This window comes from Thamnophis sirtalis, unplaced genomic scaffold, assembly GCF_051295495.1.
Source record: "Thamnophis sirtalis isolate CommonGarterSnake01/CBP01778 unplaced genomic scaffold, rThaSir2_p1.2 scaffold_5, whole genome shotgun sequence".
Lineage (NCBI taxonomy): Eukaryota > Metazoa > Chordata > Lepidosauria > Squamata > Natricidae > Thamnophis > Thamnophis sirtalis.
The window spans coordinates 115,118,344-115,133,329 of NW_028261385.1; the positions used below are offsets into that span (position 1 = coordinate 115,118,344).

Below are 14,986 nucleotides of genomic sequence, written 5' to 3' on the forward strand. Positions count from 1 at the left end.
TTCCGTTCCTATCAGCTATTCTGTAATACTGTTGGGAAAATTCTGTTCCCACGTTTTCCAGATCTATAGCAGGCTTTCCTGCTGAAAACAGTCTTAGTCAGCCCATTGGACATAGGAAACGAATGCCTGAATCTGAATGCATCCAGATTCGTGACAAAGGCAGATGGTGAAATATAATTGCTTTGATGTACCTCTCATCATCATAGAACAGGGCAGAAATATTTTCTTATTTTCACACTGGTTACTACATTGCAGAATTTTAGAGAATTAAATTTTCTGTATAATAGGTACAATCTAGTTATGTTCCACGTCTTTGTTGTGTCAGAGGGTTCATTTTTTATCAGTACTATAAATATCTAGGAAATGAAATTATCAGAAACCAAGTTATCCCTAATGTTGTTTCTTATAACAAGGTGACAAACACTGGAAAGTGCATGAGCAGTGATCAGCCATCTGCTTTTCCTCGGGTTGCAAATAATGTCTTTTTAATTTGCTATAGGTTTTTTTTAACTTACAGGTGATTTGGATGACTAAAATGATGAAAACTAGCCTCAGACCTGGATTAGGGAATAAAGAGGCAAAGTTCCAGAACCTCCCATTTTTAACAAAAGCTTTCCAATTTAGCTACAGAGATTGTAAAAATATATGAGATAACTCATATCAAGGTAAAGTATTTGGAGATCCTGGCCCAAACAGATTGCTTGGACAGTTCATGTCAATCTGCTGTAAATTCTTGTCTCATATCATAGGATATTTGAGAAGTAGAACAGGGAAGGAAGAAGCTACAGCTCAAAAAATTAAGTTTTGCATGCTAAATAAAATAGATTCTAGTTTATGTGTCTGGACCCACCTTAGATGGATCACTGGTCACACTCAATAAAAGATAGTATCATATATTCAAAGTAACCTTAAGACTGGAGCTCAAAATAGATATGGCTTTATTTGCATGATACTTCAAGGTGCATGTTTTCAAACATGCAAATGAATCACTGCAGAGCCCCACACACAGAGAGCTAAGCAGAAATGGCCATTCAAAATTCTCCAAGTTTATGAGCATAGAAATTAGATGGGGGATTGCTCCTAATTTCTTCTGAGAAAGAAGTTATTGAACGAAAAATTCTGATAGTGGTAAAAATATTGTTGCTGTTAAAACTGTTCTACAATTTCTTCCATTTGAATTTAACTTAACCATAGGAATCTGGGGAGCCTGCAAGCAAATAGGAAGTGATAAAAGATAAAATATTCACGTATACGTATACACATCCTGACCACTCTATAATTAAATAACAACCCCAGATTCCACCAAGGAACTAAAACTATTTTTCCCCCTCAGAGTATTTCTGAAGCAAATTCTCTTTCATCATACAAACCATAAGAACTGGTAGGAACAAAATGCAGATTTTTTTTTTTTACTATTCTAGAGTATAATGCCCCTCCCTCACTTTTTCTTATCCTTTGTGATATCCATAATAACTTAATTATTTATTAAATTTGCTTGTGGCCTATGTTGCTGCAAGATAACAATACCTGTCAATTGGTTCTGCCTTCTTGGAATCCCACTCCTAAGTATTATACACCTACTATGGGCTTGTCAGTTAGCCCTGAGTTCTGGGGATATCTTCCCATATATAATTACTTCAATCTCTGAATACATTATTGATCAGGCTACCTATATTTACCACTGATGTCCATCACTGGGCCACACTCTGAAATTGCCCTTTTGAATTACCCCAGTTAGCAGCTGGACTTATCAGTCACTTCTTCTTTTCATGAATATCTCCTGCTAAATACTGGTAGCTTGCATTTATTTGATTTACATCTGTTTTTTACTCTCAAACAAGACCACAGACTACAACCTCTGAACAAAGACCTAAAGTTTAAGAATCACAAATTTAACTCTTTTGCTTCTTAACTTAGCTGATTACCAAATAATATTGAGCATTTGAAATTTGGGAAATAATTGCAGAGCTCAGTGTCTTATGGGAGGAAAAGGGGAGAAGGAAAGGAGAGAGGGAAGAAGGGAATGAGGAAAAGTCTTAAGAGATTTTTCTAAAAGGAAGGAGCTTCTGCATTTTGATGTTGGGTTCTCACTACTGGTGATGCTTCAGTCTTTCAGAGGTCGGGCCAGGTGGAAAAGGGGTGTGGAGAAAGTAGGAACTCATTGGAGAGAAGAGATTACAAGATAGTAAGTAAACACACAATAGTGAGTACACATTGAAAGGAAAACCTTAGCGTCAATTGTTGGTTTAGCTTACTGGCAAGCTTGACCCTTGAGCAGCTAGGAAGCCAAAGAAAGTATTTAGAATGAAATTGATTAGGGTCATGACAGTTTCAGAACACAGGGACAGCTGATCAAGTAAGGTCACAGAGCTGAGCTTGTTATCCTGCCCTTTGGTACCTTTTAAGTGAGCCCTGGGCTGGGAAGAAAAGCAGTTTAACAAGAGATAGCTTATTTAAGCAATCACTGCAAGGGGAAAAGTTCTGCAAGAGTGGGAAGGAAAAAATATGGCTCAGGTAATCAGGCATAGATCACCCAGCAAATTCAGATCTGTAGTCGTACATCTTTTATCACTTCTTTACAGAAAACAGTCTTGGAAATTTTACAACACTGCCTTTATTAATGGTACTCCAATTAAAATTTATAGCTAAAAAACGTATTTCTCTGAATCTTAGCATCTGTAATGAACATTTCTTCTAAATTGCTTGTTTGCAGAGAATTGTTTTTCCCCTTTTGGTGCCTTAAAACCACTGTTGACTCCTGGCAATTGCCCAGGCCAAGTGCCTGCAGATTTCTTGGCAAGATTTTTGGAAGTGGTTTAGGATTGAGGAAAAGGGACTGGCTTGAATTCACTCAACTGGTTTTCTGTTACATGTGCATATATATTTTTCTTAATTTGCATCATGGTTTGAGTTGTCCCTGTTGAAAAAAGAACCTGAATCTTGAAGGGCTTACAATACCAGTTCAAGAATAATTTAAATCTTATGTGCGCCCTGTAATACCATAAAGTGTATTTGCTGATTTTTCTCTATTGTCTTCATTCCCCTCTTTTGCCTAAAATTTGGGTCAATATGAAAGGTTGGGGGGGAAATGATATTGCCATAGGTCTATACTACAGGCCACCCAACCAAGCAGAGGAAGTAGATGAACTTTTTGCTAGTCAGCTAATAAGGTATGTAGGAAGCACACCACAATAATAATGGGAGATTTTAACTACCCTGACATCGACTGGGAAACAAACTCTGCACCAAGTGGAAGATCCAACAGGTTCCTAACGAACCTAGCAGACAACTTTGTTTCCCAAAAAGTAGAGAAGGGAATAAGGGGATCAGCCATATTGGACTTAATTCTCACTAACAGAGAGGAAATGATAGAAGGTGTTGAAGCCATAGGAACCCTGGAGACAAGTGACCATGCAATATTGGAATTCAACATTATGCAATCACAAGTAGTAGAAGAAAGTCAAACTAGAGTCTTGGACTTTAAGAGAGCTAATTTCAATAAACTTGGAGCTTGGGAAGAATTCCATGGATGAGAATCCTCAAGGGGAAAGCAACTCAAGAAGTTTGGGAAATTTTGAAAAATGAGATTACAAAGGCCCAGTCTAGCACAATACCAATGAAGAAGAAAAATAACACTCCCAAAAGAAACCAACATGGCTGTATAAAGAATTATCTGACAATTTGAAAGACAAAAAAGATAAGTATCAAAAGTGGAAAGGGGGACATAACTAAGGCAGAATATCAGCAAATAGCCTGAGCCTGTAAAAATGAAGTAAGGAAAGCTAAGGCTCACAATGAAGAAAGGCTTGACACAAAAGTAAAAAATAACAAAAAAAGCTTCCAACATGTTAAAAACAAGAAAAAAGTTAAGGAAACAATTGGTCCATTGCTGGGAGACAGTGGCAAGAAGGTGACAAGCAACAGGAAGAAAGCAAAATTATTTAACTCATTTTTTGCATCTGTCTTTACACAAAGGGAAAAAACAGTCCAACCTATCAAAAACAGCACCACAAAAATCAGATTAGGAACACAAATTGAAATAAGGAAGAAAGTGGTAAGTGAGCACCCGTCTACCCTAGACGAGTTCAAATCACCAGGACCAGACAGATTACACCCCAGGGTTCTGAAGGAACTAGCAGATGAGATCTCTCAGTGGTTCTGAGAACCACTGAACTATATCTTTCAGAGATCCTGGAGCACCGGGGAACTGCCAGAGGACTGGAAAAGAGCTGATGTGGTTCCCATCTTCAAAAAAGGGAAAAAAAATAGATCCAGGAAACTATAGACCTATCAGCCTGACCTCAATACCGGGAAAGATACTAGAAAAGATAAGCAACGAATTAGCGAACACCTAGAAGTAAACAAAGTAATAGCCAAAAGCCAACATGGGTTTGTCAAAAACAGATCATGCCAGAGTAATCTTATTGCATTTTTTGACAAAGTGACAAAATTAGTGGACCAGAGGAATGCCGTCGATATAGTTTACTTGGACTTTAGTATGGCATTTGATAAGGTAGATCATAACCTACTACTAGATAAAGTAGAAGAATGTGGGTTAGACAGCATCACCACCAGATGGATTCGTAACTGGCTGACCAACCGCACTCAACGTGTAGTCCTCAATGGAACTGCATCTACATGGAGAGAAGTATACAGTGGAGTATCCCAAGGCTCTGTTTTAGGCCCCGTACTCTTCAATATCTTCATCAATGATTTGGATGAGGGACTAAATGGGGAACTCATCAAATTTGCAGATGACACCAAGCTGGCAGGAATAGCCAACACACCAGAAGACAGGCTTAAGATACAGAAGGATCTTGACAAACTTGAACATTGGGCACTATCTAATAAAATGAAATTCAATGGTGAAAAGAGTAAGGTTCTACATTTAGGCAAGAAAAATGAAATGCACAGGTACAGTGTAGGTGGTACCTTGCTCAATAATAGTAACTGTGAGAGGGATCTTGGAGTTCTAGTGGACAACCATTTAAATATGAGCCAGCAGTGTGCAGCAGTTGCCAAAAAAGCCAACAGAGTTCTAGGCTACATAAACAGGGATAGAATCAAGATCACGTGAATTGTTAATACCACTTTATAATGCCTTGGTAAGGCCACACTTGGAATACTGCATTCAGTTTTGGTTGCCGTGATGTAGAAAAGATGTGGAGACTCTAGAAAGAGTGCAGAGAAGAGCAACAAAGATGATTAGGGGACTGGAGACTAAAACATGAACGGTTGCAGGAACTGGGTATGTCTAGTTTAATGAAAAGAAGGACTAAGGGAGACATGATAGCAGTGTTCCAATATCTCAGGGGTTGCCACAAAGAAAAGGGAGTCAAACTATTCTCCAAGGGTAGAACACCTAAGGGTAGAACAAGAAGCAATGGGTGGAAACTAATCAAGGAGAGAAGCAACTTAGAATTGAGGAGAAATTTCCTGATAGTTAGAACAATTAATCAGTGGAACAGCTTGCCTCCAGAAATTGTGAATGTCCCAACACTGGAAGTCTTTAAGAAGATGTTGGATAGCCATTTGTCTGGAACGGTATAGGATTTCCTGCCTAGGCAGGGGGTTGGACTAGAAGACCACCAAGGTCCTTTCCAACTCTGCTATTGTATTGTAAATTCTTGTGAAAACAGAAAATGTTACTGGTGAATCTGTTAATTATTGATCTGATCACCAATTGTCCAACCCTCTTCTGTTCCTAAAGACAGTCCATGGAATGTGCAACTCCAACTCCAGTGCTCAGCTAAGGTGGATACTTCTGATGAAGACGAAAAGGCGGCTCAAGAAACTTTCATCTATCAACCACAGAACACAAAACACAGGAGCAGAGCATCCTCACAAGAAAATGTAAGTCATTCTGGAAATCAGGTAAATTGATATTGGGTAGCTTCTATGCTTCTATGCTATATTTTTCTCTTTTGGAGATTTGTTTTGAAAACTATGATAAGACTCAAATCAAAATGAAAGGACACCAAGGTGAAGAAAATAGGGAATAGTAGAACAAAACAATTACAGATAGCAGTATACAGGTAGTCCTCAAGTTAAAACCACAATTGGGATCAGCATTTCCATTGGTAAGCAAGGTAGTTGTTAAGTGAGTTGTGCCCAGTTTCATTATCTCTTTTTGCCACACTTGTTAAGCAAAGTCGATGAATACTAGTTTAGTGACTGGAAATGGAAAAGATTTAAGGAACCCTAGTTGAAGGTGAAAGACAAAGCACAAAAATCAATCAGTTGCTCAGTATTACATAATAAACCCAATTTTATTAACTATGAGTGCCAGCTCAGTGCAAATACAAGTACACCTTGACTTTTGACAGGTTGCTTAGCAACTGTTCAAAGTTGCTAAGGCTGCACAAAGATACGCCATGGTCACGTTTTGGGCCCTTGGCAACTCACTTTTATGGCCATTTGCAGCTTCCCATCTTTTTTTTGTCAGTTTCTGGCATTCACTTCCAGTTTCTGACAAAAAAAAACCTATCGAGGAAAATCTATTTGTTTAACAGCCACCACAAAAATGATCAAAAAATTACACGTGATACCTCAACATCAACCACAACGACTTACAGAACAAAATTCTAGGCTCATTTAACAGTTGTAAGTTGAAGAACACCTGTACAATAATTGTAAAAGTAGTGAAAGTAGTATCTGGGCTCAAAAATTGAAAGGGAAGCTAACCATAACCGTGAAATAAAGTGACATCTATTTCTTGGAGAAATACAGACAAAATTTAATATGTACAGATATTACTTTGCCAACAACCATATTTATTACCAAGACCATGATTGTTTCCTCAGAACACTTATTCAATATTATGTTATAATATTTTTCATGTATGGAAAAATGTGGAAATAAAGGTAACTCTTGATTTATAGCAGATTCGTGGCCTTCCCTGCCAGCTTCTTTACTGATTTCTGGAGAAGCCAACAAAGAAGGCTGCAAACGGCAATAATTTGCATCTGTTCTGATGCTGCAACTGATCATAAATATGAACTGGTTGCCAAAAGCCCAGACTATGATCACATGACCATGAAGTTGGTGGATGGATAGAACTCCAAGGACCAGTCATAACCATCATTTGGTTGGTGTTGTAACTTTGAACTATCACTGAACAAATGGTCATAGCTCGAATACTATCAATATAAAAATTCATTGGTTGAGTCCAAGCCTTATTTTACAGAACATGTTAACAAAAGTATGTTTCTCAACCACATAATGAATTAAATAATTTCTGGTGCTTTTATTTATCACTCGGATGACAAAACTTTTATATATTCAGAGGCAAAGAATACAGTTCATAGATTGAAATGGCTACAAGCTATAACCTCTTTCATGATTCTTAATGTTAATCTCATTCTTTGATATGCAGATATTTGTTGAATTTTAATGACAATATATATATATATGAAGAGCCACGGTGGCACAATGGTTAGAGTGCAGTACTGCAGGCTACTTCTGCTGACTGCCTGCAATTTGACAGTTCAAATCTCACCAGGCTCAAGGTTGACTCAGCCTTCCATCCTTCTGAGGTGGGTAAAATGAGGACCCAAATTGTTGGGGGCAATATGCTGATTTTGTAAACTGCTTAGAGAGGGCTGTAAAGCAGTATATAGATCTGAGTGATAGATAGATAGATAGATAGAGAGAGAGAGAGAGAGACAGACAGACAGACAGACAGACAGACAGACAGATGATAGATAGATAGATATAAATCTGCAATAAATTTAATTGAACATAGATTTAATTGATCAATAAAACTACAAGATACAAAATAAATTTAGTATTTTATTGAAATAAAAGAAAATAATCTGCTTTCATTCTGAATACAACCCTTATTAGAAATGAGATGCAGAGTATGTTTGTAAATTAATTTTTGGAGTCATTATACATTTAAGTAAATGCTATCACAATGCCTTGGAACCAACACAACTCATATTCTCTGAAGTAGCCTGTGAGAGGAGTCACTGATGGTTATTCTCATGTCCAATCCGCCCAGAGACTGAGAAAGTTGAGGCCACTCCCCTCTACTTCTTCTGCATGGCTCCAGTTTAATCTTAGTCTCGGCCCGTAAGAGTACTGTTTTTGTTTGACTCTTCTGATTGAACTTCTTGTTTGAGAATTTTCCTATCCTAACTTCTCCCATCTCTTTCCCTATTGTTTCTCCTATGTGATTGTTGCTGGGCATAAGCAGGGCTTTTCCCAGGAGCTTTGGAGCCTTCGAGACCCCTGGCAACTCAGGGACAGAGACAACTCAAATCATGATGGTTGTTTGGGGGGGGGGGGGGTTGAAGCCGCGCAACAAGAGGCGCCTGGTGGCAGTGTAACCCCATTGCATCGGGGGATTGTTGGAGCTCTGCCGGTTCATCAAAGGTGCTTTTGAGGCAGAGCTCCTGGAGATTTGGACTGCGTGGTTGGCGGCCGCCATCTTGGAGAGGTGGCGGCTTCCAAGGAGACACATGTGGCTGGAGTGTGAGGATCGGCACTCTTCTCAATTCGCCACCAGCACTGTTCAGGGCCACTGTGAGTGCCGGAGGGGCATGGGAAAGGCAAAGCTTCTCCATGCATCGGAGATGGCCTCCTGCTGCGCAGCGCACGGAGGAGATGAAGCCACAGATCGGGGCTCCACCTTGGCCACATGCACGAGGCATGGCCTGGTCGGGACGCTCGCAAGAAGCCCTAGCCAGCTGGAAAGGGCTAGTAGAACAAAAGGACTGCTGTGAGTACTTGCATAGGCGGGGGATCAGGTGAGATGCAGACGCCACGAGGCAAACTGGAGTGGCTGCTCCAGGCTCTCCGGAGACTTCTGATCTCGGTGAGGGAATTTGAGGGGAACTGTCTCTTCGGTTGGGAGAGGGCCCAGGCCGGAAGAGCACCTCCAAGTCCTCCAGGAAGGAAGGTGCTCAGAAGGAGCAAACAGTTGGGAAGAGGACCACCAAGACTGCTGCAAGGAGGGCTAGAGATAGCATCAGCTCTTCATCTTCCAGGTCTCATTCGCTCCTGAAGATCACCGGTGGCTGGGTCCCCTTCTAGGTCTCCAGGTTCTCCCAGGAGAGATATCTCCCTGTCTCCGTCTCTTTCACCTGAAGATTCAGGAGGTCATCTGGCAGACCCTTTTGGCCGGCAGGCTGCTGGATCTAGTAGGCCAGGATTGGCTCCCCAGTCAGCCATCACTAGGTCAGATGTGGAGCCTCCCATCCTTTCACCAATGTTCCCAGACATCCCAGAGAATTTTCAGAATGTTATTGCCCAGGCTATTGCTCAAGGCATTGCAGCAGGGATGCAGCAGAAATCCCAGCCTTCTAGGTGGAGTTCGTCTTGTGGTACCCCACAAGGTCATCCAAACTAACCCAGAACCTCGATGGCTCAGGAGCAACGACCGGGTTCCCCTTCAATGGCTAGTGAAGGGTCTTGCTCAGATGAGGCGGATCAGAAGGATGTTGATTTTTCTGAGGATGAGGATTCTCCTCTTCCAGAGGCCTCTGTGATACCCAGACTTTTCCCCCTTCTTTGTTCGGGTCACTTATGCGCAAGGCCAAGGCCACTGCTGACCTGGGGGTATCCCTCCCACTACTGAGACTCCTGCTGCTTCTTCAACAAGTACCCGACCTAAAGGTCAATTCCACAAGCCACAGGTGGAGAAGTAGGAAATTCCAACTCCCCCCCCCCCACCAATGTTTCTTGAAGTGCTCAAGAATCAATGGAGGAGGAGCTGAAGTCGCGATGACATAACGTGCTATCTCAATGCTCTGAGATCGCAGTCAATACTTTTGCCCCTGGGTAGTCCAAACAGACCTAAACTGTCCCGCAGAGATGGTGAACAGGAAGAATACATCTTGCTGATCACAGGGACATTGCAAAGTGTCTGATTGATCCAACAGAAGCTCTTCAAGCCGGTGACAAAAAATCCAGCCAAATGGCTGATGAAGTCAGGGCGGCTCCAAAATGGGAGGATATAGAAAGAGAAAGTGTTTTCAGTTGGTGAGGAATTTTTACTGTTTTAAAAGTGACTGCCTATAAAAAAACCTTAAAATTAATTTAAATTGGAGAACAGAAGAAATAAACGGCGTAATTAAATTTGGACTGGTTTTGAACAGTGGGTTATCCTACCTTTTAAATGCTATCTTTACGGATGGAATTTATGCAAGCCTTTTAAAACGAATGGATTAAGTTTCCTTCTATTTTTTTTTTTCTTTGACTATTCTCTGTAATCTATGGACTAAAATTCTCCTCTTTCATTACTGTGGGTGTTTTTCTAACTCATTTAAGAATCAGACCTTTTTTTAAACTTGAAATACAAAAAGAAACAAAGAAATGGTAACATTGTAACATTGCTACTCAGAGGCTAGAGGTTTGTATATTGGAAATGAAATACTTTTTTCACTGATTATCCTGGCTTGGCACTTCAAGGACTCACAGCTTGTTTATAGAGAGGAAGAGGAAGAAGAAGAAGAAGAAGAAGAAGACACAGATGTTCCTTTGAAGTAGATTTTTAACCAGAGAAAGCTGAAATGTTATTGTGATGCTTAATTCTGTTAAAATCTTCTAAGCTAAAGCAGCAGTGTTTGTCAGCTGGAAATCATGGGGCAATTTCAACACCAGAAAGAAGTTTTAAATCTGCAAAAGATATTCTTAGAAATACAGAAATTATCAAATACAAGTGAGAGGATAGAGAAGAAGTTGGATTACTTAGTGCATCTAACAGCAAAATATGATGGAGAAGTTGAAGATGTTCATCAAATGGAAAAAGTGGCGATTAAAGTCCAAAAAATTGAAGAGGAAAATGAATATAAAGAAATTAAAATTGCTGATATTTATGGTGATTGGTTTGTTTCTGAAAATGGAAAGAGTGGAATACTGAAAGAGGAATTAAATGAAGGGGAAACCTACCCCAGATGGGAAGATACAGAAGAGGAAAAAATAATATAATTTATGGATTTAAAGGGAGAAATCTTATTAGCAATAGTTTTGATAACACCCCTGACAATCAAAAATAAGCTGATTAAGGAAACAGAAGAAGGACATCAAAATTACATGAGAGATTTTATAAGCAAAGAGTTGCTAAGAGGAGTCAATACAAAGTTGATTAAGGAGATGATTATGCCACAAATGGCAGAAGATATGACACTGTTTTGTTACTGGAAAGGTTGATAGATGGAAGAGTGTAATTTAAAACTAGCTAAACATAGCGAAATTTAGTGATAATAAATATAGTTAAATAAATAATTAACAATGATAATAATGTATAGTGTTGTAATGTAATAATGTGTAGTGTTATGATAAGTAATAACTGGATATGATTATTGAATGGTATCCATGAAAGGAAGATTAGAAACCCTTTTGGATTATATATAAAGGTTATTATTATTATTATTAATAATAATAATAATAATAATAATAATAATAATAATAATAATAATAATAAAAGAATTAAGTTAGATTCAGTCTTGATTACTAGGGGAAAATGATATGATGCAGGATATAGTCAAATAAAGGAGGGATAATGATAATAACTTGTGCGTGTGTCTGTGTCTGTGTGTATGTATGTATGGGTACAACATAAGAAAATGGGATGTAAATTGTAAACAGTGATTTGGAAAGGAGGATAGAAAACTTTGTTATTAAATATTATGGCTGTTTTTCTAGAATAGGACATAAGGATTTAGTGTCATTGGAGGATTTTAGAAATAGTAAATGAAATGCCAGTATGTGGTTATGTAATAAATCTTGGTATATTTTATGATGGGACGTTTAAACAACTATAGTCAAATGAAAATGGAGGTATGATGACGGTAACATGTATAAATATCTGAGTTAAAATACTTCAGTTAATATGAATTATGCTTGATGACTGTCGAAGAGATGCACGAAAGTCTTTTGTAACCAACTGATACACTTTCTACAGTATATAAAAAAAGGAAGATTTTATGTGTTGTGTTTGTTTTGAAAATAAAAAATAAAAAAACTTTAAAAAAAAGAATCAATGGGTCAAACCTGGGGCTTTTCCCATTCCAGAGGGGGGGGGGAGATGACCGTCATTTTTATAGCTTTGAGGCCAGTTTTTCCCAAGCTTTGCAGATGCCTATGGTGGATGCTCCTGTAGCCGTGCTGGCATCCTCTTCATCCCTTGTGGGGGGTAACATCACCAACAACCTCAAGGCGGAAGATAAGAGGGTGGAACTGACCCTGCCCAAGACCTTCCAGGCTGCAACCTGGGCTATCAAGGCAGCGGCCACTGCTTCCTTCTTCAATAGGACAACTTTTCTTTGGCTCACTCAGATGCAAGAGAGAGCCTCATCATCAGAGGTGAGGCTTCTGCAAGACATCAAGAAGCTCACAGTGGCTACCCAGATACACATCATAATTGCACCTGACCATCGGGGTCCATTATCAGTACAGGGCTGGTGTCAGCACCTCGAACCTTTACTAATTGCTGACTGTAGTTGCAGGCCATCTTCAGTCTGTTCCGGTCCGCCTACAATGCTACCTGGACTATACTCTCGTTCAGGCAGCGCCACCGAGCATGGCCAAGAGGGATCTTGGGCTCACGATTAGGATGTTATAGACTCTGGGATTCTCAATCAACTTCGAGAAGAGTCATCTGGAACCCACTACTAGGCTTCACCATTTATCATTGACACAGTGGAGAGTGAGGTGTTCCTATTACAAGACCATAGGAACAGCATAACTCAGCAGATTCACAGGGCACATTCTGTTCCCGTAGTTCTCTTCTCTCGTCTTCTGGGCAAGTGCATTTCATGCATCGCGATAGTTCCATGGGTCCATCTCCATGCCAGGGAGCTACAATGGCATCAGTTGTGGACAACCAGCAAGCCAACTGGCTCAGCAGGGCAATTGTGGACGACAGGAAATGGCAGCTGCATCGCAGAGTCTTCGCCGAGATTTGCCAGAGGTTCAGCAGGCCGGTCATGGACCTGTTTGCCACACCGTCGAACGCACAGGTCCAGAGGTTCATCTCTCAGTTCCCAGCTTGGGGAGTGGAGGCTATTGACGCCCTGCAATGCAGATGGCCAGGGGGACTCCTCTATGCCTTCCCCCCCTTCCCCTCATTCCCAGGATCCTGAGGAAGCTGGTGGCGGAGGGGGCAGAGGTGATCATAGTAACTTCCTATTGCCCCCCCCCCCCGGCCTTGGTTCGTGGATCTCATAGACCTGTCCATGTCCCCCCATTGGAGGATTCCAGGGTGGAGGTGGCTCTGTATCGGGGGCCCTGGGTCATCCGGAGCCCCATTGGTTTCAATTGACTGCTTGCCGCTTGAGCGGGAACAGTTGAGGGTGGCCAATTTCTCGTCCAGAGTGATAAGGACCATCGAGGCATCATGGAGGCAATGTACCACTCACATTTACAATGTGACTTGGTCCTCCTTTGTGTCCGGGTGCCGGTCCACACAGGTGGAACCGGCGACGGCTTTGGCATCGCTAGTGCTGGAGTTCCTCCAGGATGGACTCAAGAAGGGCCTTTCCCACAACACCCTCAGGAGGCAGGTTGTGGCAGTGGCAACAGTCCTCGCGGGAGGCTCTAATTTCCTAGCGCAACACCCAGTTATTAAGAGGTTTCTTCAGGGAGGCGGCTAATCTTAGGCCCCCCGTGGTTCATTGGTTCCCCACATAGGACCGGCCCATGGTTCTTCAGGCGCTGAATGAGGCTCTCTTCAAGCCTTTGAGGACAGTGAGCCTTCAGTTTCTCACCCTTAAGGTTGTGTTCCTGGTGACTATTATCTCTGCCAGGAGCATTTCTGACTCAGCGCTCTGTCATCTAGGGCTGACCTGTGCACATTTCATGACAACAGGGTCGTTCTTAGGCTTGACCCTCCGTTCTTGCCCAAGATTAACTCTCCCTTCCATAGGGCTCAGGAGGTGGTTCTCCCAGACTTCTGTCTGGCGCCCTCCAAGGAGAGGAACGTTCCTGGCATCACCTGGATATAAGAAGGTGCTACATATCTATCTGAAACGCACCTCTTCTTTCCGGAGGTCAGAGGCGATCTTCGACTCCTTCCAGCCCTCTACCTTTGGGGCAAGGGTGTCTCCAGCTACCATCAGCAGGTGGATTAAGTTAGCCATCACTAGGGCATATGAGGCATGCAGGCTTCCGGTGCTGGCTGGCATCACAGCACACTCCACTAGGAGTGCGGCCACTTCTGCGGCCTGGTCGACTCAGGTGCCCATCAAGGATATTTGTAGGGCGGCCACCTGGGCTTTGCCCTCGCCTCACCTTTCATCAGGCACTACTGGCTGGATGCTTACGCTTCAATTGAGTCTTCTTTTGGTAGGAGGGTACTCCAGGGAGTGCTGGACACTTGAGGGGCTCAGGCCCATTGATTCCCTCTCATGGACACCAAGCTTTGGTATGTCCCATCAGTGACATGCCCACAGGATACTTTGGAGAATGTCAGTTCTGAACTGCATTTCTCGAAGTCCTGTGGGATGAGTCACTTCCCACCCTAGTTAGAGCGCCTTGCTGGCGTGAAAGGTCCTGAGCAAAACAGCCTTAGTGGCTGTTTTGGTCAGTCAGGATCCTGGTGTTGTCTTTCCTTTCCCCTTCCTTCCCAGGTTCTTCCTTGGAGCACTGACCTTCAATTAACTAACTAACGGATCTTTGATTCCATCTTTGATTCCATCCACCAAATTCCATCTTTGCTCTTTTCTAGTCATAAAAACAAACCTTATTTCATTTTATTTTCTTCTTTTTCCCTGCAAGTCCATGGATTTCATAGAAATGCTCATTTGGTGAAAGCCATTAATTTTAAAGTGTGTGTAGTTTTCGCCATGTGACTTACTATGGGGAGATCCTGGTGCACGATTAGCTTGACCTAAGACCTTGGAAAATGTCAGCTTTATAATCATCTTGAATAGGAGCATGACTTTAGACTAGAAAAAATGGAGCCTTTTGAGAAAAAAAAATATTTCCTCCGCCAGTTACAATACAATAGCTCATAAAGATTGGTTATTAATCATTCACGTGC

General features: G+C 41.4%; 1 protein-coding gene across 2 annotated transcripts in view; it reads left to right on the top strand.

Moving 5' to 3' along the window:
* The window catches only part of LOC106548952 (melanophilin), an 82,924-nt gene that overhangs the window by 36,139 nt on the left and 31,799 nt on the right, over positions 1-14,986 (top strand). For both annotated transcript variants that reach the window (XM_087716660.1, XM_087716661.1), the window contains exon 8: positions 5,711-5,853. In XM_087716660.1, coding sequence (XP_087572786.1) covers positions 5,711-5,853 — 143 coding nt within the window. The remainder of the gene's footprint in view (positions 1-5,710; positions 5,854-14,986) is intronic.